Consider the following 24,385-nt stretch of genomic DNA (forward strand, 5'->3'; position numbering starts at 1 on the left):
CTGAGAAGGCCAAAGATTGTTCCACTTGTCCGTTATGTTTAACGTTTGGTAAACCTAGTAAAAAGCCGTTATGTCCACCTAATTCCCCTCTTTTGGATTAGAGATATGAGAGACATGGATTTTCTACTTCAAGTTGTTAATGTCCATTAAGATCTTTACAACTCAAGACAAGTTTACGATGACATCACCAAGAAGTTTCGTTCCTGTCTGATGTTCTAAATTTTACAAAATGAGAATGAAAACACGGAATAAAATTATTTTCCTTGAATTTTAAGAACTAAGAGCAAATATTTGACGATATCGAAACCTTTTAATTTTTAGTTTTCTGAATTTCGTTCCGATTTCACAGAGTTTGATCCCTCTTTACTACAGTTGGCTGTCTAGCTCTTACTTCCAAAGTTCTAATGTACTTGAAGCTGTGAAAACAAAAGTATATGCAAGAGTTGATTCACTGTAACAGATTTTCATTAATTATGCAACCAATTATTTTTACCACTTGCAGTAACAATATTATCATTTTTAAGTGAATTGCGCTCCTGACTAGAGGAAGTTGACACAAAACTTTGTCAAATCGAAAGACGTTATAAATATCGATATGTAAATCCGATAAGTAACAAAATGAAGAGTTTTGTCTAAGTCTCAGGTTTTTTTGGTGTGTGTGTACGTCTGTGACACTTGCTTGGGTTCCCGATACCTCAAATACGGATCGTGATGGATATTTGTCATAATTGCGATGTTGATGTATTATAGTGAGAAGGTGTGCCCAATCGGTTGGCGTTTGGCGCTGACCTTATGAATATTTATGAGGTTATGGTGTCAAACGAAAGAAAAAGCTTTACATTACAACAACTCTTCAACCTTCAGTCGGATTGTAACCAAATATGGTATACAGTTCTTGGTTAATATCTGGTACATAAAGTCCTATATATTTTGTGACCATCTTTGCCGCAACAAATTACGGTCTCATTTTTTGGGGGCTGGGTGCAGGCCCAAATTTTATTTCCACTTCAAATGCATTCTGGGAGACATTCTTTAGGCCCGAAATATATTTGGGCCCATTTAGGCCCATACTTGGGGTTTCATTGTCTTACTATTTCATGTCGAGTCTATTTCGATCTCCATCATACTGTATACGAAGATTAGAAACATGTTGGGGGAATCTGATGGTCCTACCCCCCCCCCCCATTCCCCTCCAAACAAATATATATCAAAGTTTAGGGTTCAAACTGTGCATTCATTCAGAGGCATATATTTAGGTTTTAACTCAAGGTTGTGCTAATAAGACTCAGACTAACGAAAGAGGTGAGGCGAGGTACCCAACACCACACACCCCCGCACGTCAAATTTCATTGACTTACTATTACTGTTTTAACGTGCAGGTGTTCAAAACAATTTTATCTTCGTATACAGTGTGTAGGGATCAAAGGAATATTGAGATGTAATAGCCTGAGATTTGAATTCCCCTTTAAAATCCTTTAAATCTTTTACAAACAATCTTGGATATCCTGCTTCCTCGCGACTGTCATATTGTTCGTCACACTGAATAATGTGCTACCGGAAAGAGCAAACAGATCGATCATTTCACCGTACCATATACATATTACGCAGAGTGGTGGTTCTAACGCCTGTATATTCAGTGCATTAACCGTCATTTTTTATCGAGAACGAAAAATTGTTACCTTGGACATTTCATTTACTTGGAAGTTCATTGCTACATGGTTATTTTGGTGAAATAAACACTGAGATAATATATATGATAATATATAAATAAATATATTCAAGACAATATTGACAGCGGAGAAGCGATGTATTTATCCAGATTATGTTTCGTCGTCTTGGTCGGATTATCTTGCCAGGCCCAGTCTCAGTCAGGCGATTATAGTAATTCCTTATCCAGCGCAGATACAGGTAAAGCCATTATAACGTATCTTTATTTTATTTGAGTATACCACAACGTGTGCTTAAACAAGGTAAACAGAATCATATCCAAGGACCGGGCAGGGCTACAACAAGGCTATATATAGTGGGACAGCAAGGTGGATCCAGCATTTCAAAAAGTATAATGTTAGATCTGAAATGTGATGCATTGTGAGGCATATTGTAGACTGCAACTATAGGTATACACGTTATAGGTTCTGCTATAGCCTAAGAACTACCGTTAATAAAGACAAGGGGGTGTATCTCCCCCTTCACCCCACGTCCCGTTGGATCAGCGCCCTAATAGCCTTTTCGTCTGAAATTCTATTGGCTCTGTGAACATACAGGTTTCCTCAAAACAATTAGGTATACGATACACATAGTGTTGCAACTTTAGCATTCCTTACTTGTATTTTCGTTTCCTAAATGCAGGTGTTCACTGCATATTTCAATCGGCAGTATTTTCGGAATCTATCGATATATCCTCTCCCGTAATCCTGGATCCGTCAGTAAACTGCATGCTGAATGGACATACAACTTTTCCCTAAAGGGGTGTAAAGTGCTGTTAATTTGAAGCCTTTAAAAGCTGTTTTGGTATTTACTATATAGAATATATGCATGGAAGACATGAATGGATTATGATATATATGATGCACTTATATGCGCATGCTCTAAATATGGAATGTATGAAGCGTATAGAAACCATAGAAATTGAACTAGTATAGAATGCTGACACAGTGTATTGTCGTGTGTTTAAGCAGCGAAGCCTTGAAAAAAGTGAGGGCGCTTTGCGTTGTACGGCAAAGCCAGATCATTTGTACGTCTTCATATTACATACATTGTGCATTCGACTTTGAAATTGAATGGAATTAACACGTTTTGTTGTTGTTGAAAGAGTAGGTGTACTTTGTACAAGCAGAGACATATTATGGCGACCAGAGTGGTAAATACTATACTCAACTTTAAAAAACATTTCTCAAATGACTCGAGTAAGTGGAGTGTTTTGTGCAACTGTAATGTCTGGAAAGTGTCCGGTATCTGAGAGGCACATGGCAAACATTTTTCTTGCTTGTATTAGTGTAGTGCTCCACTCAGATAGTTTCATAGTTGTCCCTGGAAAATGCCGTAAATGTGCAACCCTCCGCACCCCTTCCCTCTTATCACATTCACCTACTTTTGTGTAATATATCCATATTAGTCTGTGCATGCAGTTCTGAGAAATAATGTTGCAAAGTGGGTATAGTAGTTAATGCAAGATAACATATCACACCAAGGGGCAAGGCTACGTACAAAGACCTTAGTTAGACTGAGCATATTTCCTAGTATTGAATTGTTAGTGATAAGCCCAGACATCATAACCGTCATCCCATGTTATTCTGGCATGTGGATCTATCGTTAGTGATACATTTTTATGTAAAATGAGGCGGTGATAAATTTTGTCTATAGGTTTTAGTCCTTAGGCATCCGAAAGGACAGCCGTAGCCGGTCTATGGACCTAGGCTAACTATATCAAGGGTTCAGTGAATAACAACACAGCAGCTGGGCAGACGACACACAGACGTCCTATTTAAATGCTTCTACTATCGCTTCCTGAGACTTACCTGTGAAACTGTAGTCCACTGTCACATTTTTGACGATTTTGACACCCAAATACGACACACGATATTACCATTTCGAGTGATTTATGTCAACTTAATCACTTTAGTTATATGTCAAAGACGTACGTATAGTGTACTTCTTGACGTACAAGCAAAGCGCCACTAGTTTGATGGGTGGCTTCAGTATTATAAGTCGCATGACGTCATTCTCCCTACTTCAATTTCTATGATTTACACACATAATTATGTAAGATTATGAAATGTGTGTATAGCTTTGATTAGTTTTGTCTCACTCTTTCCAGTCAGTTGTCCGAGATAATACAGTATAATACCTTCTGTCTCATGCAGTACTTCGTGTGTGTTCCACCAAATTATATTTGTTGAAATTAACTATATATATACGAGATTTATAAAGGATTTGTCATACTTGCATGTGATTTATCTTGTGCATGTTATTTTAGGATCCGTACATGAAAACCCTTGCAGCTTCAGAGGGAAATTTCTTTTACATGACGACCAACTTGATCTTGATCCGTGTACTTCGTGTGTTTGTAGTAATGGAACAACGATCTGTGAAATTGAATCTTGTCATGTACTAGATTGTAGGACTACGCTTGTACCAGAAATATGCTGTCGCATTTGCCGATACAGTAAGATTACGTCTAACTAATTGTGGTATTGACCTATAAGCAGACATGGATGGGTCTAACATAAGGTTAAAACTCTATGCATATATGTATATGTTTAACATATAGGATATAATAATATTAAACTATAGACTACATATTAATATATATATATACAGGCATATATGAATATAAAATGAACCTCTATACCTATATGGATGTGTTTAACCAGGCAGTTGTTATGGAAACGTACATAACTAAGCTCTATACCTATGTGGATGTGTTTAACATATTGAACTGACCTCTCTCTCTATATATATTAATATTAAACACTTTACATATATATGTATGTGTTTGATATATAGAATTGACCTCATGTATGTATATATAAATATAAATATATGTATAAAGATATATATATATATATATATTATATATAAAAATATATATATATAAATATATATATATATACATGCATATATATATATATATATATTAATATATATATATAGATATATATATATATATAGATGTGTTACACAATGTATTATGGACCTCTATATACCTACATGGATATGTTTAATAGATATAGTATTAACCTCTTTACCTATATAGATGTGTTTAACATAAAGTATTACTCTCTTTACCTATAACTATAGAAATGGTCGTTTTAAGTACAAATATCGTGGACGTGTCCTTCAAATTAGTGGGAGATAGCGTGAAATATTCTCGATTCTCCCTGGACATCTCAGTGAAAACGTCTCATAGTACTGATATTATCGGCGAGAATCTCTGGAAACTCAGCGCCTGGATAAGTACGAACGCGGATGGAAATGGAACGAAATATGCTTTGAATGATAACATATTCAGTGAACAACATGCAGCAAAGCCATTCAAATTAACTCACTATCCACCTTGGAAATGGAAGAATTTGTATTACCATAAAGCATCTGCAGACGTGTGTGATCAATGCAAGTACATGTGTGTAAAACTTGGCAAGGCTGATGACCTAGAGACAGTCAGTGACCTATCGTTATACTTTCAACCTGCTAAATTCGAAACGAAGAGATTAATTGACTGTGTATCTTTCCCAGAACGCAAAGGTGAGGACATCATTAATTACATTAATTTGTAACCTCTTGTTGACTGAATTATTTTCATTCATGGTTGTATAATGCGCGGTTGAACGTATATCATTCATTAACCTATAAGATGTCGTTATGCAAGTCTGTTTATTGTTTTCTTTGATGTTTTGGGGTGGGGGATGGGGAGGGTGGGGATGGAGTTGGTGGTGGAGATTAATAGATGATATGATTTAATTCTTGAGAAAACTGTCATCAAGCTCAAAATGAAAATGATAAAAATGAAATCGAAGATTTGGGACAACATCAGTTAAATTTCATATCTTCTCTGCAGTTAAAGGTAAATAGAAACATAAAAACAATTGAAATAATTTTTATGTTTATTTCACATGAAATCGAAAATGCAGGTATTGGCTGTGCCTATGAAGGAATTTCTTTCCATGACAAAACGGTGATTCGTCCTGATAATTGTACAGAATGTATGTGTTTGAATGGTACAGTCAACTGCACTAAAGAAAACTGTGACGTAGGAACAGATGTACCAGAAGAGTATTATCCGTCCCATAGTCCTACCCAGAGTAAGTTGAAACAAGCGTTACTCACAGACTGTACGTTACAGAACGAGTATCACCCACATAGACAGTAACTATATACAGTATAGAAGTACCGTATAGTATAATGCATTAAGAAACGCGCTCTTCTAGACCCGCGGTGTGCAAGATTTCTATATCAATTAGTTGTGAAACTTCTAGTTAATGAATAAATGACACAGAATTACAATAAAGAGAATGCGAATAATAATAATAGTAATCCAGATGTTCGTCGAGAAGGTGTAGATAAAGATTTCGAAATCTGGAAATAGCTCACGACCCACCGAACAGATATCGCGACCAATGTTTGTGCAAGCGCGTCAAGTGCGGTTCGGGAAACGTTTCGATGTAGATCAAGTCATATTGAATAAATACTGCTATAATGAGTTGGTGTTTATACGTTGTATGTGATATCATTGCTTTATTTGATGATTATTTTCAGCTGATTACATGACGACGCTCTATACAGATGAAACGGAAGATGGAGATTCCACGAGGCCAACCCTCCCAACCATTGTCATCGTCATTCTCTCTCTTTCTGTCTCTCTTATCCTTTTACTGGTTATTTTACTACTGATAAGAAGAAAAATGAACACTAATTCAGAAACGAACGATTACGGTTTGGTGTTAAATTGAGGGCGTGTGAGGTCAGAAGAATAACGTTATGGGAATGACCGCAGCTTGTATGATATGAAAGGATTATTATTAACAAATTAATTATTAATAAATTAATTAATAAATATATGTATATATATATATATATATATATATATATATTGTGTGCGTGTTTTCGTGTGTGATTATGCAGAATTTTACCGAAGATCTAGCAATCCATCGGTACAATAACATTTGAACGTTATTAGGATCGTCCAATGGTAAATTTGTTTTGTTAACTAAAGAGAAACATATCTAGATTGGAAAAGAAAAAAAATAGGGGGGGGGGGTTGGGAGATCAAGTTTTACGAACCACATTAAATGTGGTGGGTTCACACTGATTGGAATGCATCCAAACTTTGTAGAAAGTTATTTCGATGCACATTTTGAAGCAAGACAGAAGCCATTATGTCAGTGTTGATCAATGGAAACCACACCTGGTTGCTTCAAGTTCAAATGGTGTCTTCTCGAAAATAGCACAGCCGGAATTGCATGCAGCCAATGTTCACCACTGGGAGTATACTAATATGCTTCTATTTTATCACTATATAAAAATATGTTTACTGATGGAATAAATTGTTTAACACGAAAGAGTAATTCAATTGTTTTACCGTGTTTTTGCAGGTGATGGAATGTAAGTTAAATATATATGCATTTATCTCATTACCTATTTTTGGTATTTGGGTTAATATATTCTACTTCCAATAAAGGGCTAAATAAAGTACGTTTCTCTAATCTTGTTTTTTTACAGTATAATCTATTGTTTTAGTTTTCCAAGAGAAAGCCACAATGCCCAAACTCACGTTCTATAAATGTCACTAAACGGCATCCGTTGGGACATCATTTAGGCCAAGTTTACTTTTCCATGATGTCTGTAATCTGCTCTCCAAACTGTTCGTAGTATATATACCATATAATATACAATAGAATGACAAAAGGATCAACAAGTTATTAAACTTCTTTTGGTGTGGAAGGTCAAAGAACCCCTTGGCAAACATACAAACGTTTTTTTTTTTGTACAATACCTGTTATTTCAATCTATTTCACGTCATGTAGTTCGTACATTGTCTCACTACCAAGTGCTAGGCGTGCGTCAGACACCAGCACAGCCCAGGATATTATTATTGCCCAAGGTTCCTTCCCTTACGATTCTTTGAATGTCATGAAAATCATTTCCTTTGACAATTATGGAAGTCATCAGTGATTGAGACTATATACGTGGACCGTCACTTGCGTTGATAAATATAGATATAATATTACATTTAAATTCTCTACAAGACCTTGTTGTGACTTGTACTTGACCTAGCCAGTATTTTTTATTACTAGCGTAAGTTTGGCCTAGCGTAGGCTCCTAATTGAGTTACAGCAGTGGTATGTGTTCTGCGAAGGCAAACCAACACCTACATTAACTTCGAAAAGGATAATCGCTTAAAAGATCATATGGTGCATTATTATGTTCAAACCTCAAAAGTCTTATGAAGGATTCTTCAGTGGCGGAGCTAGGGGTATTGGTCAGGGTTGCGGGGGGGGGGGGGGGCGAGAATGGTCTGTAGGGGCGCTTTCGATACCATCTAAGCTGAGCGCTACCACAGGTTGGCGAGGAGGGTACAGAGAACTTTGGGGTAAAAAACTCCCTAGAATGCCGGAAATGACCCTTTCCGGGCCTTGCTGATTTGCAGATAAACGAAGAATAAATAGGTGTCATGGCCATTTTGTCAGAAAATTACACCAATAAAATGTGACAACTGTCAATAGGTATTTAAGAGCGCAATAAACAAGTCAATAATCGCGATTAAGTAAAAAGTGGTATAAAGCTGAAAAGGGCGCCAGCAGTCCATTTGAGTCCGTCAGGGGGGGGGGGGGGCGTCCGTCCCCTCTGACTGTATGGACGCTCCGCCACTGGGATTCCTACTGATGGGAAGAAGTAGTTAACTCCGTGACTGACTGTTAGTGTTAGCCCTAGGCTAGGCCTCAGTTATAACAGATTATACCATGCTTGGCTATACTAGGTAAATTAAAAATCATTTTCTAGTAACAAACAATGTGAAACTTCGTAAGTTCTAATGTACTTGATGCAGAGAAAAAAGGTAAGCAAGACTTGATTCCCTGTAACAGATTTTCATTAATTAATTACTAAGGTCATTGAGGTAGCATACATACGCCTTACTTCGCCATGTTGTAGGTATCTTCCGTATGTTGTGCGTTCACAGAAATGACTCCAAGATTGGTTTTCAACGCTTGGGAGGACAGCATTGAATAATGTTATGGAAAGTGATTTACGTTAGTTTATCATTTTAGCAAACGTCAACCGAAGTAATCAGGATTTTAGTACTGCTGCAGAGTTGGCATTGTATCCACATGTAGAGATGTGTATCATTAATACAACAATAGCCAGTATAGTTACTAATACTGATCTGTTTGATAATATTTTGACCTATAGTGTACCAAAGAACCCCCTTGGCGCTTAAGAGCGCCGACTAAAAAAACAAAAAAACAAAAAAAACTTGCATGACATCATTCACAGTTATTGCTCTTTGCATGAATAGCGCCACCTGTTGTATTTTCGCGGAACCACTTTCGTGGGTTCTTTGTATTTTCGCTGTATTCTTTGTCGTATTTTTCCTTTTATTTGGCGAGAGACCGTCTTTTTTGAAGAGCACCACATACTTAGTTTTTCGTAGTTCGTTAAAACGTCGTCTTTTTGTCTTTTAATGTACCAAAGTTAATGATTTGAGTATTGGTTGACAAAATGTAATATATTATTTAGTGTAATGCTTTTTCAAAGTTAATTTGTACTTTCCTTTATGCTCTTGTTAATTTTTACAAGTCATTTTCGTTTCGGTTTGGTGTTTCAGCTTTCTAGGTTAAACGTTTGTTTTGTTTGTGTAGTTTTATGTTAGTTACTTAGCCTGTTTGTAATCACTTATATTTTCAAGGAGAAATAAAACCCTAAAAAGTTGTTTTGTTTGTTTCTATTATATTTTGTTTTTCTGCAGTGGTCTTTTTGCGGAGATGGCCGCCCATACAAGAATAGAGGGAGTTGACACAAATCGAAAGACGTTATAAATGTCGAAATGTAAATGCGATAAGTGTCAAAATGAAGACTTTTGCCTAAGTCTTCCGCGGATATTATATGCCCCCTCCCTCCCTCCCCCTCACCCACTCTCCTGGTTGTTTAATTTGATTGTAACATTAAATGGAAGACACGAAGAAGGTTATTGTGTTTCTTTTTATCAATAATTTTTACTTATAAGGCAAAACTTTGCAAAATGAACCTTCCAAAATGAACCGTTACTATGTAAGGAGAGTTGGCGGCAACGAAAGTACAGAAAAAAGAAGAGAGTCTAGATCGCATTTCCAAGGTTAAGTGTCATACGGTAACATGAATTTGATGCGTTCTATAAATTATTCGCATGTATTGCTCTTTTTTTTTAAGCGAGGTTACACCATAAAAGTATATAGTTACAGGCGCGTATCCAGGATTTTCTAACCCGGGGGGCGCGAATTACTATCTAAGCGGAGCGCCACCATCGGTTGGCGCGCAGCGTACAAGAAAATTTCTGGTTTTGATACCCCCCAGATCACCGGAAACGGCACTTCTCGGGCTTGAAATGACCAACCAGATGTACATTTTTGGCCTGAGAACCAAGTATTTCCTAATAGTTTTTTTTTTCCCATCCATAACCTTTTTGAAGATTGTCAACCCGGCACACGTCATGTTCGACCTGATCGCATCTCCCGTGGGTCTTCTACGTCGCGGCCCACAATACCCGTCAGCCCCACTTTTCAAGGTTTTAAGCCCCAAATTTGTTCAGAATTTGAAAATTCACATTTCTCGTGAATAAACTCACTTGAAAACATACCCATAACCTTGTACAAAATTTCATCTATGGACAACCAATATAGAAAAACTTCCTTCAACCCCTAACAGACCGGTCAAAATTGCACGAGTAGAGGGAAGTGTGATGCAGAATGTTGGTCAGATATTTTCGAAAATTCCGACACAGTTAATTTATTGGTGTACAAATATTAAACCTGTTATAACGGCTATTATAAAACTTGGTTGAAGGAAATGAAAAAATAGCAGATATTTCCGAAACCGAACACTACACACATAGGCGTAGGAGGCGCGGCGGCAGTGGCGGAGCTAGGGGTATTGGTCAGGAGGGGCGAGAATGGTCTGTAGGGGCGCTTTCGACACTATCTAAGCGGAGCGCCACCACTGGTTGGCGCGTAGCGCACAGAAAATTTTTGAGTAAAGATACTCCCTAGATCGCCGGAAATGACCCTTTCAGGGCCTGGCTAATTTGCAGATAAACGAAGTATAGGGTGTCATCGCCAAATTACACCAACAAAATGTGACAAATGTCAATAAGTAGATGAGAGCGCAATAAAAAAGTCAATAATGTAGAATAAGAAAAAAGTGGTAAAGAGCTGAAAAAGGCGCCAGCAGTCCATTTGAGTCCGTCAGGGGGGGCATCCGCCCCCCTGACCGTATGGACGCTCCACCACTGCGCGGCGGGGGTGCAGCCCCTAATTCGCCATTACTAATGTAAAAGAGGAATTTGACATAATTGGACCTTCATGCTTTTTATACATCTACATGAGACATGTCGTTGTTTACATTAGTATCTCGCGGTATACTGCGCAATTTTAACGGACCGTACGGTACATGATGGCATGCGATGTAATAACCGATGCTTACTTATATGATATTGACATTAACACGTTGAACGCGCGCCAAGCGCGAAAACTTTTGGTTATTTTTTCAGGAAAGTCGGACAGTTTTGAGGATTTTCATCCTGGAACGCCATTTTTATGCTCACTGATATGATGTGATATCTGCTGTTTGCGTTACAAATTCGAACAGGCGTGTAGCGAGGAATTTGCCAAGGGAGGGGCGAAGCCTGTAGGCAAATTATCTAAGCGTAGCGCCACCATAGGTTGGCGCGAAGCGTACAAGAAAATTTTGGCCGAAAATGTCTCCCAGATCGCTGGAAATGACACTTCCCAGGCTTTGTAAGTTGCATCTATAAGCACTTTCTATTTTGAAATAACTTAGCGATATCATTTAAAAAAATGCTGAACGGGGGGGGGGTCGCCCCCATCCCAAAATGCGTCACGTTCCCCGACGACACGGTCGAGTTCGAGACCAGCCACAGTTGGTTTCATAGCACAATTCTACACACGCGTTATGATAGACCATATATAGTATATATATAGATCATTAGTGAGAGAGGAAAATGGAAACGTCAAAAAAAATGGAGTTGTCGGTGTATAAGGGGTAGGGTGAGGCACACTTTTACGAAATCATTGATCCGTCACTGGCTACCCTTCAGCGCTGTAATGATGTCACTGTTCCTCTTTCTTTTCCCGGTGTCTTCGCGTTTTTCTTTTACTCCCTCCTTTTCTCCTTCTTCTCTCTTTCTTCTTTTTCTTTTCCCTTCCTTCCTCTCCTCCTCCTCTTTTCCCACTCTTTTTTCCTTTTTTCTTCTCTTTTTTTTCTCTCCTCTTTTTCTTACCCGGGGGGCGCGCGCCCCCAACGCCCCCCCCCCCTGGATACGCACCTGAGTTAAGAGAAAGAACGTTAATACAGGATGCCGAAGCAGTATAAACACCCACGCCTGCACCAGGCGCGTAGCCAGGAATTTGCCAAGGGAGGGGCGAAACTGTAGATTCGGCATTGCAAACTATCTAGGCGTAGCGCCACCATGATTGGCGCGAAGCGTATAAATTTTGGCTGAAAATGCCTCCCAGATCGCTGGAAATGGGACTTCCCAGGCCTTGTAAGTTGCATCTTAACATTTTCTCTTTTGAAAATACTAGCGATATCATAAAAACATTTAAAAAAAAGTTTAAAAATATGCTCAAGGGAGGGGGCGGCTGCCCCCTTCGCCCCCCCCCCCTTGGCTACGCGCCTTGCCTGCACCTCCGACTTGTATCTTATGATCGATCTGTATTTGTCGAGGAAAGACGACGGCCATTTCCCTCACCAACCACACAAATCTTAAGGTTTTAAATTGTGGGTTGTGAGCGTAGTGCGTTCGTAGTACTGAACATAGTGCGCAGTGCGTGAGCGTAGTGCGGGTATTTGATCAACATTAACCGTTGATAATTGTCGATTTTTTATATATACAATAGCCAATCGCAATCGGTTCAGCAAATAAAGTCAAACCATCAACATATCTGTGGATATATCAGATCAATTCATTCACGAATAGACAACAATTGCAGAGATTGATTTTGGTGACGGTGGGGGTTAAGGGGTGGGTGGGGCGAGTGAAAAATTAAAACACCTTAATTTATTCAAAAGCCTTCTCGTATACTTTTTAATTTTTTTTCTATTTCAAAATATTTCCGGAGTCTTCGAAAAAGGCTTACGGTACATATTGGTCAGCTAGAATACAAATTTAAGAATATGTATGACTCAGCCTCCAGTTTCAATCACGTGTGAACAATCTTAATAGGATGATCATTAATGCTAAGCGTGCGTCATTTTACCATGACGGATACATTTACTTCGTTCAAGTTTCCTTCCCCTAGAATTTTTAAGACTGCAATGAAGGTTATTTCTTTAGAAATCGGAAGTCCAAAGTCATTATGCTCTTTAGATCTATATTTATATTTATATCTATAGTATAGGCCTATAACAGTTGATATCTAGAAGAACTCACAATTATTCCGTCGAATTGTAGTATATGGATTAACAAGAAGCGCAATGGCGGTGGGTTGGATGGAAATTAAAAAGACATCATGTATAGGAAGCATCCTTCATATTCGAGACATGGTGCATCGTACATATATATATATATATATATATATATATATATATATATATATATATATATTTTTCACTGTTCTTGATTTTCCAACTCATTACGATTTTCATTTATATATATTCATTTGCCTTTGTCGTTTACCTCCATTGCATTAACATAAAGTCTGTTCAAAGTATCTCTTTCGAGATCCGGCTTTAGGAATCACAAATGATTTTCGAGTTGGATAGCATCATGTTTGATCTCTAGAGTAAGGCAAAATATGTCACCAAAAACAGAACTAGTATTGTTCGATACAGGTGACTAACGCCTACAGTGGAATTACGATCTTCCTTACCGGTTTCGAACCTCTGGACATACAATCAGCGTCCATAGCCTAGTGGTTAGGGTGTCCGCGTACAGAGCGGGAGGCCCGTGGTTCGAATCCCGGTGGAGGCTGAAAGTTTTTTCACTGTTCTTGATTTTCCAACTCATTACGATTTTCATTTATATATATTCATTTGCCTTTGTCGTTTACCTCCATTGCATTAACATAAAGTCTGTTCAAAGTATCTCTTTCGAGATCCGGCTTTAGGAATCACAAATGATTTTCGAGTTGGATAGCATCATGTTTGATCTCTAGAGTAAGGCAAAATATGTCACCAAAAACAGAACTAGTATTGTTCGATACAGGTGACTAACGCCTACAGTGGAATTACGATCTTCCTTACCGGTTTCGAACCTCTGGACATACAATCAGCGTCCATAGCCTAGTGGTTAGGGTGTCCGCGTACAGAGCGGGAGGCCCGTGGTTCGAATCCCGGTGGAGGCTGAAAGTTTTTTCACTGTTCTTGATTTTCCAACTCATTACGATTTTCATTTATATATATTCATTTGCCTTTGTCGTTTACCTCCATTGCATTAACATAAAGTCTGTTCAAAGTATCTCTTTCGAGATCCGGCTTTAGGAATCACAAATGATTTTCGAGTTGGATAGCATCATGTTTGATCTCTAGAGTAAGGCAAAATATGTCACCAAAAACAGAACTAGTATTGTTCGATACAGGTGACTAACGCCTACAGTGGAATTACGATCTTCCTTACCGGTTTCGAACCTCTGGACATACAATCAGCGTCCATAGCCTAGTGGTTAGGGTGTCCGCGTACAGAGCGGGAGGCCCGTGGTTCGAATCCCGGTGGAGGCTGAAAGTTTTTTCACTGTTCTTGATTTTCCAACTCATTACGATTTTCATTTATATATATTCATTTGCCTTTGTCGTTTACCTCCATTGCATTAACATAAAGTCTGTTCAAAGTATCTCTTTCGAGATCCGGCTTTAGGAATCACAAATGATTTTCGAGTTGGATAGCATCATGTTTGATCTCTAGAGTAAGGCAAAATATGTCACCAAAAACAGAACTAGTATTGTTCGATACAGGTGACTAACGCCTACAGTGGAATTACGATCTTCCTTACCGGTTTCGAACCTCTGGACATACAATCAGCGTCCATAGCCTAGTGGTTAGGGTGTCCGCGTACAGAGCGGGAGGCCCGTGGTTCGAATCCCGGTGGAGGCTGAAAGTTTTTTCACTGTTCTTGATTTTCCAACTCATTACGATTTTCATTTATATATATTCATTTGCCTTTGTCGTTTACCTCCATTGCATTAACATAAAGTCTGTTCAAAGTATCTCTTTCGAGATCCGGCTTTAGGAATCACAAATGATTTTCGAGTTGGATAGCATCATGTTTGATCTCTAGAGTAAGGCAAAATATGTCACCAAAAACAGAACTAGTATTGTTCGATACAGGTGACTAACGCCTACAGTGGAATTACGATCTTCCTTACCGGTTTCGAACCTCTGGACATACAATCAGCGTCCATAGCCTAGTGGTTAGGGTGTCCGCGTACAGAGCGGGAGGCCCGTGGTTCGAATCCCGGTGGAGGCTGAAAGTTTTTTCACTGTTCTTGATTTTCCAACTCATTACGATTTTCATTTATATATATTCATTTGCCTTTGTCGTTTACCTCCATTGCATTAACATAAAGTCTGTTCAAAGTATCTCTTTCGAGATCCGGCTTTAGGAATCACAAATGATTTTCGAGTTGGATAGCATCATGTTTGATCTCTAGAGTAAGGCAAAATATGTCACCAAAAACAGAACTAGTATTGTTCGATACAGGTGACTAACGCCTACAGTGGAATTACGATCTTCCTTACCGGTTTCGAACCTCTGGACATACAATCAGCGTCCATAGCCTAGTGGTTAGGGTGTCCGCGTACAGAGCGGGAGGCCCGTGGTTCGAATCCCGGTGGAGGCTGAAAGTTTTTTCACTGTTCTTGATTTTCCAACTCATTACGATTTTCATTTATATATATATATATATATATATATATATATATATATATGCGTGTGTGTGTAAGTAAGTAAGTAAAAAGGTCAAACTGTGGATTCAGAGGCATATATTTAGGTTTTAACACAAGGTTGTGCTAATAAATGCTCTTGAATTTTGAAAAAGGTCCCCGACTGACGAAAGAGGTGAGACGTGGTACCCAACACAACACACTACCTCACGTCAAATCATTGCCTTACTATAACTGTTTTAGCGTGCAGGTGTTCAAGACATTTTCATCTTCGTTTATAGTATGATGAAGATAGAAGGAGTATTGACATGTAATAGCATGTCATACATTATTGTTATTTCCCCTTTAAAATCCTTTAAATCTTTTTTTTTCAAACAATCCTGGAAATTTCACGTTGGTTTCCTGTTTCCTGGTGATTGTTTTTATTCGTCACGCAGAATAATGAATAACCTACAGTTAAGAGAGCAAACGCATTGATCGAGTTATCATACACAGATTGATGGTTCTAACTTCTGTCAGTTAACTGCTGCCCGTCATTCAATCGAGAAATGAAGTTGTTTTTACTTTTGCAAATTGCACCTACTTGGGCTTTATGCTACTGGTTACTTTAGTGAATGAAACTGAGATATTATATCTGATATATATATATATATATATATATATATATATATATATATATATATATATATATATATATATATATTTATATATATATATATATATAATATATACAATATATAGATTCAATATATATATATAGTAAAATATAACATATATATATATTGATTTAATATAATTATATATATATGTTTATATATATATATATATGTATGTTAATATTTCTGTATATATTTCTGTATATATTTTCAAGACAATATGGACGGAAAAGCTATTCGATTAAGCTGCAGGTTATTTTTCGTGGTCTTGGTAGGATTATCGTGCCAGGTGCAGTCTCAGTCATCTTCAATATCACTAAGTACTTCCCAGTTTACCAGCGGCAGTGATTCGATAGGTAAACCATTATAACGTATCTTGATTTGTTGGAGTGTTACAACGTGTGCTTAAACAAGGTGAGAGAGTATATGCAGGGGGGACCTGCAAGGGCAATAACAAGGCCTACATGGGGCGGGGGGCAGCAAGGCGGATCCAGGATTTCCAAATGTAGGGACAGGAATCTGAGGTCGTTGAAGCCACATCTTACAGTGGGTCCTATATACGACAGCATGAAACCCACAATTTTAGATATTAAATGTTGCATTGTGAGGCATATTTTAGGCTATTATTTTTTTGGGCTACAACTAGGTCTACACGAAATAGGTTCTGCTAGCCTAAGAAATCAGTAAAGACATGGAGTCGTATCTCATCCGCCTTCACATCAGGGCCATTGGATCAGGGCCTTAATAGCCCTTTCGTCTGAAATCCTATTGACTTTGTGAACACTTAGGTTTGCTCAAACAATTAGGTATACCATACTATACAAAAAGTGTTGAAACTTGAACATTCCTTAGAAACTAGATCTTTCGTATGGAATTCTATTGCTTTGTAAACATATAGGTTTGCTCTAAACAATTAGATGTTATACGATAGCCTATACAAAGTGTTGAAACTTTAGCAATCCTTGTTGCGTCTTTCCTAAATGCAGGTGTTGACTGCATCTTTCAATTGGCAGTAATTTCGTCATCTTTTGATACTATATCTCCTCTTCGGTAAATCCTGGAGCCTCCAATAAAGTGCATGCTTAGTAGATACATCACCCCCCCCCCCCCCATTGGGGTGTAAAATGCTGTTAAAGCTTGAAAAAATGTATTCAGTGGAGTTTACTCTATAGAATATATGCAAGCATGTATAATTTATGAGTTATGATAAATTAATGCATTGATATCCGCATGCTCTAAATATGGAAAGTATGAAGTGTATAATGACCCATATGTAAAATTGTGAAATGTATGTAGCTTTGATTCAGAAGAGTTCAACACTTCCAGCGAGTGTGTCCGATATAATACAGTACCTCCTCTCTCTCATGCAGTACTTCGTGCGTGTTCCACCAAATTATATTTGTTGAAATTAACTATATATACGAGATTTATAAAGGATTTGTCATACTTGCATGTTATTATCTTGTGCACCTTTCCCTGTCGGTTGTTTTATGATTCCCAGCTGACTACCCTTGTAGCTTCAGGGGGAATTATATTCTTCATGGACAGCATTATGATTTGGATTCGTGTACGGCGTGTCTTTGTTATAATGGATCAATTACGTGTACTATTGAAGGTTGTCCTCGGTTACAATGTGACGAAGTTTCGGTCCTACCAGGCATATGCTGTCCCAATTGCATATACAGTAAGATGACGTCTAATACCATATATAGACTGATATGGATGTGTTTAACTTAATATAGGCTAATATTAAAGTAGACTATATATATATATATATATATATATATATATATATATATATATAATGAACATCTATACCTATATGGATGTGTTAAACGTATAGCATTAAGCTCTTTACCCATATGTATATCTTTGACATCTAAGGCCTAGGATTCATATATATGTTTACATAAAATATTTACCTCTTTACATACATGGATGTGTTTAACACGTAGTATTAACCTTTAAACCAGGGTTTACCTAACTTTATCCCCCCCCCCACGAACCCCCTGTGGATGTCAGACTTGTCCACGAACCGCCAACTTTTCGAGACACGATCTGAGTCATTATTATACTATAACACGCAGAACAGTGCTTCGTAAAAGATCAAGTTCATAGTGTAATTTTGTAATGGAAAAAAAAACAAGAGATGAAAAAGTATTTATTTGGAAACGTTAAGATTAGATCAGCGCTTTATCTTCACGAAGTACTGTCATGCGTACATCAACTTCACCAAGTCATGCGGCCTGTATCTCTTTCATAATTCAGTTATTTATCACCTGCACGGTATACGGTACTACTATGGCAACATAATGTATGCGTATGGAACGCGAAAAGAGTTTGTCCATAGGTGTGACTTTTGTACATTACTAAATTATATATGATATATCAGATTTTAGTACAACAAAAAGTACTCTAGTTTTGACTTCTACAGGCGTGAGTCCATCCCAGGGGGTTCATGTACCCCAGTTAGGGAACCCCTGCTTTACACCGATATGGATGTGTTTAACACGTATTACTAACCTCTTGACATATAGGGATATATGCTTAACATATAGTATTAACCTCTTCACATGGAGATGTTTAGTATATAGTACTAACCTCTGTAACAATAAGAATGTGTTTAACATATATAATTAAGCTCTATACCTATATGGATGTGTTTAACATATATAACCTATTCTCTTATATGGATGTGCTCATATATATTATTATCCTCTTTACCATATAACTATAGAAATGGTCGTTATCAGTACACAGATTTTGGACTTTACCTGTAGACACCGGAAAAATAGAAACAAAAGGTATTGTCGATTCTCCCTGGACATCTCAGTGCAAACGTCGTATACTAGTACAGATGTCATGGGCGTGAATCTTTGGAAACTCAGCGCCTGGATAAGTACGAACGCGGATGGAAATGGAACGAAATATGATTTGAATGATAACATATTCAGTGAACAATATGCAGCAAAGCCATTCAAATTAAACCACTATCCACCTTGGCAATGGAAGAAATTGTTTAACAATATGACATTGAGAGGAGGCCCATGTGATCAATGCAGATACATGTGTGTTGAATTTGGTCTGGCAGATGACCCAAGGCCACTTGAATACCTACCTTTTACCTTTCAACCTGTAAACTTCGAAACGGAGAGATTAGTTGATTGTGTATCCCTTTCAAAACGCGAAGGTGTGTATCATAATTAAAGAAATTAATTTGTAACCTCTTGTTGACTGTGAATTGTTTTCATTCATGGTTGTTATGTGGTTGAACATATACCATTAAATTACCTCAGACATCGTTATGCAAGTCTCTTTCTTGTTATTTCTTTTTCGTAAGGGGATGGGGGAGTGGTGGTTGTGGGGGGGGGGTTGCTGGTGGAGATTAAGAAAACTGTCATCAAGCTTAAATTAAAATGAAATCGAGAAAAATTAAATTGAAGATTTTTTTTCTTTATAACATATCTCTTCTGCAGTTATGGGAAAACAAATATTAAACAATTTATTTTTACGTTTATTTCACATTGAATCGAAGGTATTGGCTGTACCTACAAAGGAATTTCTTTCCATGACAAAACGGTGATTCGTCCTGGTAATTGTACAGAATGTATGTGTTTGGATGCATGGTTTCGTCAACTGCACCAAAGAAAACTGTGATGGAGGAACAGATGTACCAGAAGAGTATTATCCATCCTATAGGCCTACCCAGAGTAAGTTGAAACACCCGTTTCTCATAGATTGTACGTTACTGAACGAGTATCACATATAGCCAGTAATTATATACATTAAAGAAGTACCATATAGTATAATACATTAAGAAAGCCGGTCTTGTATATGTGCACGATTCCTATATCAATCAGTTGAGAAACTTAGTACGTGGATAAAAGACACAGCATTACAATAAACAGAATTCGAATTAATTTTATAGTGAATAATATTTTGCTTTAGTTCTTGGATATCTTGAAAGTCGATTTCAGCAGATTTATTGAATGTAAACACAAGATTATAGCGACTGATCATGGGAAAACGCGAAGGTGAGGACATAATTAAAGAAATTAAATTGTAACCTCTTGTTGACTGTTAACTGCTTTCATTCATGGTAGTTGTGCGGTTGAACGTAAACCATTGAATAACCTAAGATTTCGTTATACAAGTCTCTTTATTGTTATTTATTTTTTTCGTATGGAGATGGGGTGGGGAGGGTGGGGGGGGTGTTGGTGGTGGGGATTAATACATGATATGACTCAATTCTTAAGAAAGCTGTCATCAAGCTCAAATGAAAATGAAATCGAGAAAATTAAATCCAAGATTTTGTTTTCATTATAACATACTTATCTCTTCTGCAGTTATTGGAAAACACAAAATTTAAAAACAATTTGAAATGATTCTAATTTGTATTTCATATGGAATTGAAGGTGCAGGTATTGGCTGTGCCTACGAAGGAATTTCTTTCCATGACAAAACGGTGAATCGTCCTAATAATTGTACAGAATGTATGTGTTTGAATGGTACAGTCAACTGCACCAAGGAAATTTGTGACGTAGGAACAGATGTACCAGAAGAGTATTATCCATCCCATAGGCCTACCCAGAGTAAGTTGAAACACCCGTTACTCATAGACTGCACGTTACTGAACGAGTATCACCTTTATAGCCAGTAATAGAAGTACCGTACCGTATATATATATATATAATGCATTAAGAAAGTAGGTCTTATAATGTGCACGATTCCTATATCAATCAGTTGTGAAACTTAGCACATGAATAAATGACACAGAATTACAATAAAGAAAATGCTCGTTAATTTTTAAAGTGAATAATATTTTGCTTGAGTGCTTAATTGGATACTTGTAAAGCGGCGCTTCCAGAAGCTTTATAGAGCGGCATATCCTTACAAAGCAACGCAAAATGCATCAGCGCTAAAGCCTAGTCTGCCTGTTGCAACTTCAGTAAACAGATCTGTATTATAATGTAAAGTATAATGGACTATACGTGTACGACATCATGTATATCAGCTGGTTCGCTACATTTAGACCAACGAGCCAGGGCCTTCCATGAGGACCGATCTACAACCCATGTACCTGATCCCTATCCCCTCAGAATCGATGCTCAAAGTGCATGAAATCTAGCTGGGAATATATACATATATATGATAAATAATAAGTTGATGAGCACGTAATGTTTAAAAAGTACTGCTACAGTAAACTGGTGTTCATTCATACTTAGTAAAGATTCCTAAATCCTATTGGTCCATTCAGGTCAGCTGACCGTGGTTAATCCTGTGAGTAACGCACGGTAAAATTACGGGGTATCACTTTAATAAATCTTTGGTTATATGTAACCAAAAATGTTTTGTTTTATGATTTCCCCCCACACAAATGGTAGTGTATGAATGAACGGGGTTAATCAACGGTCTAGCGTGCGTTACTCACATGATTAATGCACTCCGGGTGTTAATGCTATCGCTGGATGCACTCGGGCTCCGCCCTCGTTCATCGCTTGCATTATCCCCCGATCGTGCATTAATCCTGTGAGTAACGCACGCTAGACCGTTGATTAACCCCTTATTTAACCTTTGTATGAACGATGCTATATGTGATGATTTTTTCCAGCTGATGACATGACGTCACTCTATACAGATGAAACGGAAGATGGAGATTCCACGAGGCCAACCCTCCCAACCATTGTCATCGTCATTCTCTCTCTTTCTATCTCTCTTACCTTTTTACTGGTTATTTTACTACTGATAAGAAGAAAAATGAACACTAATTCAGAAACGAACGATTACAGTTTGGTGTTAAGTTGAAGGCGTGTGAGCCCAGAAGAATAACGTTATGGGAATGACCGCAGCTTGGCTTGTATGATATGATCAATTAGGATTATTATGAACAGTTTATAGTCATGAGTGGGCTGGTGGGACGGAAGACAAACGGAAGACATAATATAACACCTGTTGATATGGATGTGTTTAACATATGGGCTAATATTAAGTAGACAATATATGAATTTATATCTATATCTATATATAAATAAATACATATATATATATATATATATATATCTAGAATGGTTGGTTCCAGCGATACTGACACTATCGCCACTTCCGTTTTCCGTAAGAAAACATTTACAGGGTTGTTCATTAATTGGAAATCCTGGTGCCCCAAAAAGTATAAAATTGCGGTTATTAAGGCTTTGCATGAACGCGCACGTAGATTGTGTTCACCGGATTCCTTGTTCGTTCATGAATTGCAATTTATTAAACGCATTTTGACTTTAAATGGTTACCCTAGGAAGTTGTTGCATGAAATGGAGAGCTATACTTCTAAATTAAGAGAACAGCTGGGCATGGGTCCTGTAATTAAATTTGATCATGGGGAGACTAAAGAAAATACGGTTTTTGTTAAATTACCATACTGTGGCCCCAGCAGTGTTAAACTCGCTAAGACTTTAGGAAGTTACATTAAAGGGTTTTGTGATGACAATACTCATATCAAAATAATTTTTCTGCAAAATAAAATTGCAACTTTGTTCAGTTTCAAGGATGCTTATAAGTTAGATTATGCCAACAATGTTGTATATAGGATAAACTGCCCAGACTGTGATTCCTTTTATGTCGGGGAAACCAATAGACGGCTTAAAGATAGATTCAAAGAACATCTGATGAGCTCTTTTTGTGGTCAGAAAGGCGCTATTAACCTTTATTGTACTGCGCACATACATAATCTGCCTACTTTTCTTGACCATTGTGCCGCTATTGGTAATGAACCCCAGTGGTTCAGGAGGAAGATTAAAGAGAGTGTCCTAATAAAAGACTTAAATGCTGGCTTAAATAGAAACGTAGCAAGCTACGGGTTGGAGCTATTCTAATCCCTATTTACTTTTTATTGCTGGTTGTTATAATCATTCCTAGTTTAAAAATTCACTCATGTTTATCACTATTGTCGTCTTCGGATGTATATAAGCCCTTGTATTTAATTGATCTTGTACAATTGCCTGACGATGGAGTGGTGACCACTCCGAAATATAGCAGTATGTCGTTGTTAAAAATATTCGCTTGTTTATCTTTTATATATATATAAATATAAATATAAATATATATATATATATATATTTATATATATATATATATATATATAAATATATATTTATATATATATATATATATATATATATATATATATATATATATATATATATATATATATATATATATATATATATATATATATATAGTTACATCTAGCAAAGATTCACCAAACTCTTTCTTTCATGAGTACATGTAAGAAAACTTAACCAATTGATGGCTATGGTGATAGGACGACCAACATTTGTTTATGGAGAATATTGTTTGGGTTTACAAAAGTCATCCTGTGATTGTCAATCACAAGCACACAGACCAAAGGGAAACTGTGAGAGGCCAACTCTAAAGTAAGGGTAAGAGTTGGGTTGACCGTTTTGTGGTACCACAATCTGAGTTCCCAAAGTGTTGCAAATATTTTCTAGCCAGTTCAAACTAGTTTGTCAAAACCAACATAAAGTAAAGCTGTTTCTTGTGCCTTTGTAATTGTATTGTTTTCTATATGTATTTTGAGGAAAAAAAGAACACAAAACACCTGAAAGGAATGCAACTTTTCATCCATTTAAAGCAGTATTTTGTGTTTATTTTCTAGGTTTACCAGACAAGGACAATGTATGTAGCCTTTTCAGTCATATTAATTTTGACAAACTTTTCATCGATATATGATACACTTTTGTATAATGTTACTTTTAATTGATGTTCAAGTTTACTTGTTCCTTTGAAATGATAGCCTACTGGGATGAAATGACTGATGTGAAGGAAATATGCATATTCAACACAAATCATACTTCTCCATACTTGACGATATTTGTTTAAGAAAGTATTTGTCTTTTCTTAATTTGTCTTTTATTCTTTGTTCAATATTTTAATAAATACAATTTGAAGCTCTAGCTTCTTGGCTGTCTTTACTTGTTTTGTTTCCTATTCACGTAGTTTTAGAATTCTCCTAATTCCTTCTCCATGATAAGAAAATAATTATGATCACCAGCATAGTACTAATCAAAGTAAGAGATGTTGGATCAATTGTTTAGCGAATTAGGGTTGAAAATTGTAGGTACCATAA

At 37.1% G+C, this 24,385-nt stretch overlaps 1 protein-coding gene across 3 annotated transcripts; it reads left to right on the plus strand.

The window, feature by feature from the left end:
* The first annotated feature begins 1,608 nt into the window (after positions 1-1,608).
* LOC139960025 (uncharacterized) lies at positions 1,609-23,291 on the plus strand. Of its 3 annotated transcripts, none has more exons than XM_071958035.1 (5): positions 1,609-1,908; positions 3,977-4,165; positions 4,801-5,244; positions 5,631-5,801; positions 21,857-23,291. In XM_071958035.1, exons 1-5 carry the CDS (start codon positions 1,806-1,808, stop codon positions 22,048-22,050), a joined length of 1,101 nt encoding a protein of 366 aa, XP_071814136.1. In that variant the 5' UTR covers positions 1,609-1,805; the 3' UTR covers positions 22,051-23,291. The 3 variants fall into 3 exon arrangements, with proteins under 3 accessions (XP_071814136.1, XP_071814135.1, XP_071814137.1); XM_071958034.1 differs by lacking the exon at positions 21,857-23,291 and adding an exon at positions 6,256-9,426 and having other exon boundaries at positions 1,618-1,908; XM_071958036.1 differs by lacking the exons at positions 3,977-4,165; positions 21,857-23,291 and adding an exon at positions 6,256-9,426 and having other exon boundaries at positions 1,618-1,908.
* The last annotated feature ends 1,094 nt before the right edge of the window (positions 23,292-24,385 follow it).

This window comes from Apostichopus japonicus, chromosome 19, assembly GCF_037975245.1.
Source record: "Apostichopus japonicus isolate 1M-3 chromosome 19, ASM3797524v1, whole genome shotgun sequence".
In the NCBI taxonomy this organism is placed as follows: Eukaryota; Metazoa; Echinodermata; class Holothuroidea; order Aspidochirotida; family Stichopodidae; genus Apostichopus; species Apostichopus japonicus.

Excerpts from the sequence above, each read along its gene's own strand:
- LOC139960025 (XM_071958035.1), top strand. The coding sequence starts at position 1,806 with ATGTATTTATCCAGATTATGTTTCGTCGTCTTGGTCGGATTATCTTGC. Across the intron at positions 1,909-3,976 it reads CTTATCCAGCGCAGATACAG|GATCCGTACATGAAAACCCT; the intron begins GTAAAGCCATTA and ends ATGTTATTTTAG. Across the intron at positions 5,245-5,630 it reads ATCTTTCCCAGAACGCAAAG|GTATTGGCTGTGCCTATGAA; the intron begins GTGAGGACATCA and ends TCGAAAATGCAG.